This window comes from Pocillopora damicornis, chromosome 10 (genome assembly GCF_964200805.1).
Source record: "Pocillopora damicornis chromosome 10, jaPocDami1.2, whole genome shotgun sequence".
NCBI classification, from domain to species: Eukaryota; Metazoa; Cnidaria; class Anthozoa; order Scleractinia; family Pocilloporidae; genus Pocillopora; species Pocillopora damicornis.
Window position 1 is genome coordinate 15,111,888 of NC_142679.1, and position 4,086 is coordinate 15,115,973.

The 4,086-nt window shown below is 38.3% G+C and overlaps 1 protein-coding gene across 1 annotated transcript; it reads right to left on the minus strand.

Moving 5' to 3' along the window:
* Window positions 1-215: 215 nt before the first annotated feature.
* On the minus strand, window positions 216-3,263 carry LOC113680289 (uncharacterized). The gene has a single exon (XM_027197302.2). It carries the CDS (start codon window positions 2,948-2,950, stop codon window positions 1,922-1,924), a length of 1,029 nt encoding a protein of 342 aa, XP_027053103.2. The 5' UTR covers window positions 2,951-3,263; the 3' UTR covers window positions 216-1,921.
* Between the last annotated feature and the right edge of the window lie 823 nt (window positions 3,264-4,086).

Here is a 4,086-nt window from a genome sequence, read left to right on the forward strand (position 1 = left end):
CAGAAAAAGCGAACATAATCCCGGTGCAGTGTTTAATTTAGTACTGGCATGGGGATCATATTCTGAACTAAGGGAAACTTTGTGATTTTGTCGAATTATTAAGCCTTTGAATGACAAAGACAAAGACATCAAGCGACTCAAAGCAAAGACCAGTCAATTCGTAAGCGAATAGCAATGAACATAAAAGAAGAATACATCATATATTTGCCCGGTTATGTGTTATTCTTATTGTGTTTTATTCCATAAAGCGTTATAGGAAGTCTTTAAATATCTTACCCCAGCATTATGTCAACACGAGGTCAGTCAGGCTTAAAAAAATTGATTATTGCACAATGAAGATTGAAGTCGATTTCGTGGAAAGCGTGGTGTACGTTCGCAGTGATCAGAAACGGAAAAGCAGTTATGTAGGTGTATTGTATATACACGCATGTATATATGTAAAAAAAGTTTTCTGCAGCTTATAAAACGGATTGTCTCTAACAAAGAAGGCACGGGGGAGTCATATATCTGTAATAATTCTGTCATACTATGTCGAAACATGCAATTGTTCAAAAGGATAGCAAATATTTTTCATCTATATGCTAATCAGCAGTCTTACTCAGTTTACATCTGGGCAAGATAATTGCGGCCGCGCAGTTAATTTTTTACCTCGAATTCTCATGAGTGTTTCCCATATCCTCCACCTTTGAATAAAATATGCCTCTTTACTCAGACAGCGAAGCGCTTGATACAATAATCAAGTATCTTGCAATATTAATTCCTGATATTTTTGCATTAGGACGGAAATGAACAAGAAAGTGACCTGTTGCGTTATGCAATTCAACAAAAGTTCAATTTCTTGGAAATCCACTCACTCTTGGAATTAACGCAGATAAAAGCATAATTTTCGAAGCTGGGCAGATAAATAAGCTTCGTTTTGGGATGTACGCAGAACCAATGAAGAGGAGCTGTCATTACTTTTACAGTCTTAACTATGTATGGTTTTCTTTACCGATGTGAGTTCTTTGTGCGCGATCCGAGGGAACGAAGATGGATAAAAGCAATGAATATGGTTTCGGGTTAGGTTTGTCTTTTACTTCAGTGAATTCCCGTGTACAGTGGATTAATTTGCCTCGTGGATTTTGTGATTTTGAGCTGACATGTTTTTTTCTTTCTAAATCCTGAAACAGAAGATTACTTGAAAGAAAGTGAAAGTTGAAATACCCCAAGAACAGAATTATGTCTGTCTACCGGCAGAAGTCTAACATGAGTATTTAAATCTGTACTAAATATTAACAACAGAAGAAGGAGAATCGCCTACTTTACGACGAGGCCCAGCATTGAGTAAAAGCAGTGATATCTTATAGAATTTTTCGATGTTCGCATCAAAATTCTCCGCGCATCATACAGCGAACATATGACCTAAGTTCTGATGCAAGTCACGGTATAACTACAATCAGTCATTCTGTCAGCGAGCGAGGCACACTGGTTTCGCATTTTAACCCCAATAAGGCGACGGTTTTATTCTGCTTTGAGCATTTCGATTAAATATTTTTTAACTTTCAATCCTTAGACAAAAACGATGTTTCCAACCATGTAAGTAGGCTAAATTTAAATTTTACATCTAATGCTAATTTTCATCGAGAATCGAAATTGTTTTTCTTACTCCCAAGTGAAACATTTGATATAAAGTTGAAATAGTAATCCCTGATAGAAAATCGACAATCTAGTTTAAAATAAAGAAACAAAACATCGTGACTTTGTAAATGTTCGTCTCCATATTTCACCGTGTGAAACATAGTTCCCTTTAGCTGTAGCTCAGTTCCATGGATAATAACTATAAATATAGTCACATCTTTCTATTATCCTTCCTTGGTAATAAAGCAGCTAAATTTGAGTTTTAAACTATTTCAGCGATACCAATAAAGCACAAACATATGACTCACTCCATTGTCTGAACGTTTTTCCACATAGTTATCAACTCATTCACTCGTTTCAAAGACAGCCAACCTTTCAGGTTACCTTTGGACTCCATGACTTCTGCGGCTCTTACAAGACCTTCCTCCGTTAAAGGGGTTGGATGGGCATCCACATTTCGGCTTTCCTGGAGTGCTTTCATGGCATCTTCGTAACATTCATCCCATTTCAACTTTTGCTTTACTTCGTCCCACTTTTTCCTTGATCGCTGCTTTTCCTCTTCCAGTTGAGGCAGTCTATCCAAATCGCGCCAAATATTCTTCATCTTGTAATTCCTGTTTGACAGAAACGAATTTGGGAATATTATCTTATACAACTTGTTCTGGAACTGTCGGCACAGCTCTCCCAAAGTAAGCGAGGCATGCAGTTCCCAATCGGCTCTCTGAAGGTGCCTTGGTAATGGAGGAGTAAGCATTTGACGTCCTCCTGCTCTTGGGGTTACTATTGCTGGCGGCAGCGCCTCTTTGTGTTGTGATTCTCGAATCTCTTTTATCTCTTTCTTCAATACTTGGTTTCTACTCTCTAACTTGCCTGTGACCTTGTCAAAATTTTCTTGTAGTTCCATGTTTTTCTCTTCTTGGGCGGTCTTTGCTTCGTTCAGTTCTCTGATATCCTTTTCCATTCGGCTAACCTTGACTATAACAGACTTCAGCTCGTCTTCCAAGTCCTTTTTATCAGTCTCGAGTCGACCGATTCTCGTCTTGAGGGCTTTAATCTCCTCGTTTCTAGACTTAAGCGCCACGCTTAACTCTTGATTCTGCTCCACCAGACTGTCCATTGATTTACGTAGCTCATCGATTTCTTTGTTCTTCTCATCAATCTGCTTTTTGAGAGACTCGATATCCTCAGTGTGCTGAACAACAACCATTTCGTTGATTCTTGCACGCTCTTGATACAGTTCCCTTCTTACAGTGACATTCATCCCGAGTAAAGCCGCCATTGGATCAAAGTCTTCGCTCGGTGCAATCTGCCGGAGTTGTTCATCCATGATCATGATTGTGGGCAGGATGTAAACGGCGATCTTCGTAGCCGAAACGGTACGAAAAATTCGGCTCGTCCCTTTCTTACCAAGTCAGAGTTATGGGCATCAACGTGACGGTGGGCAGGTAGTCGCTTTTCATAATTTATGACGCGGCATTTTCTCCGACCAATCAAATGTTTTGTAACAAGACCAACGAGACGAGGCTGATTTGTTTGCGTTAAAACTGCTTATATCCAAGGATGGAAATGTTTTATTTTTTACCTGTATTATAACCTTAGGTCGCCACAGTAAGTATTTTTTCTTACTTGGCATCATTAACCAAAAATATATTAAATGTAAGCGTTGGATCGACTTATCCGCAGTTATTTCTTGTGAGATATTCAACCATGCGGAAACGGAAGTTCATAATCGATTTCTAAGAAACTGATTGACTGATGGTGTTCGTGTTATTTTTCAATACTATATCCGTTTTGTTCTTTGAGTGGATGTGATCGATTTGTACATCGTACTGCGATTTAAAGACCTTGAAGTAAAATATTCCGTTCGAAGACTGAATGCTCTCTAAAGTTAGAATTGCTTGGCTGAGCGCATTCTTTAGCGCCTGCGTTATTTTGGGGTGTCACTGCCGGACTAATCAAAACAAATCGTGCATGTCACTATTTAAATAACAGGAAGTTGTGGAAAATACATTGGAAACGTTAAATTTCTGAGAAACGGGTGCTTTGAATGCCTTTATTCGGGAAGAGAGAAAACCATGACTATGTTGTTTGTGCCATCGACGAATGAATGTATTATTTTGCGATTATAGACTACAATACACATAAAGAAAATGTAATGGAAGAGGCATTAAAAAACCGACCAAATCAATACACTTTAAGCGCATAAGAGATCTATAGCGAAACCATGCATATACATCCATAGAATCTAACGATTGGCTTTCTTTATCGACCATTGCAAAACAGAGTCTGAGTAATAATAATTTTTAGACACCATAACAAATTGAGAGAAAAGTGAATCCAATTTCGTTTCAATACATCTCCATCTAATAGTTTCTTATTGCCAGAGAATCCCTCGCGAAGAGAATATAAACATACGAGAGTATATAAGGGTTACCCTATATCAAGTTTGCTCGAGACTATTTCTGTAAA

Bases quoted from the DNA above. Each gene is read 5' to 3' on its own strand.
- LOC113680289 (XM_027197302.2), bottom strand. From the start codon at position 2,950: ATGATCATGGATGAACAACTCCGGCAGATTGCACCGAGCGAAGACTTT.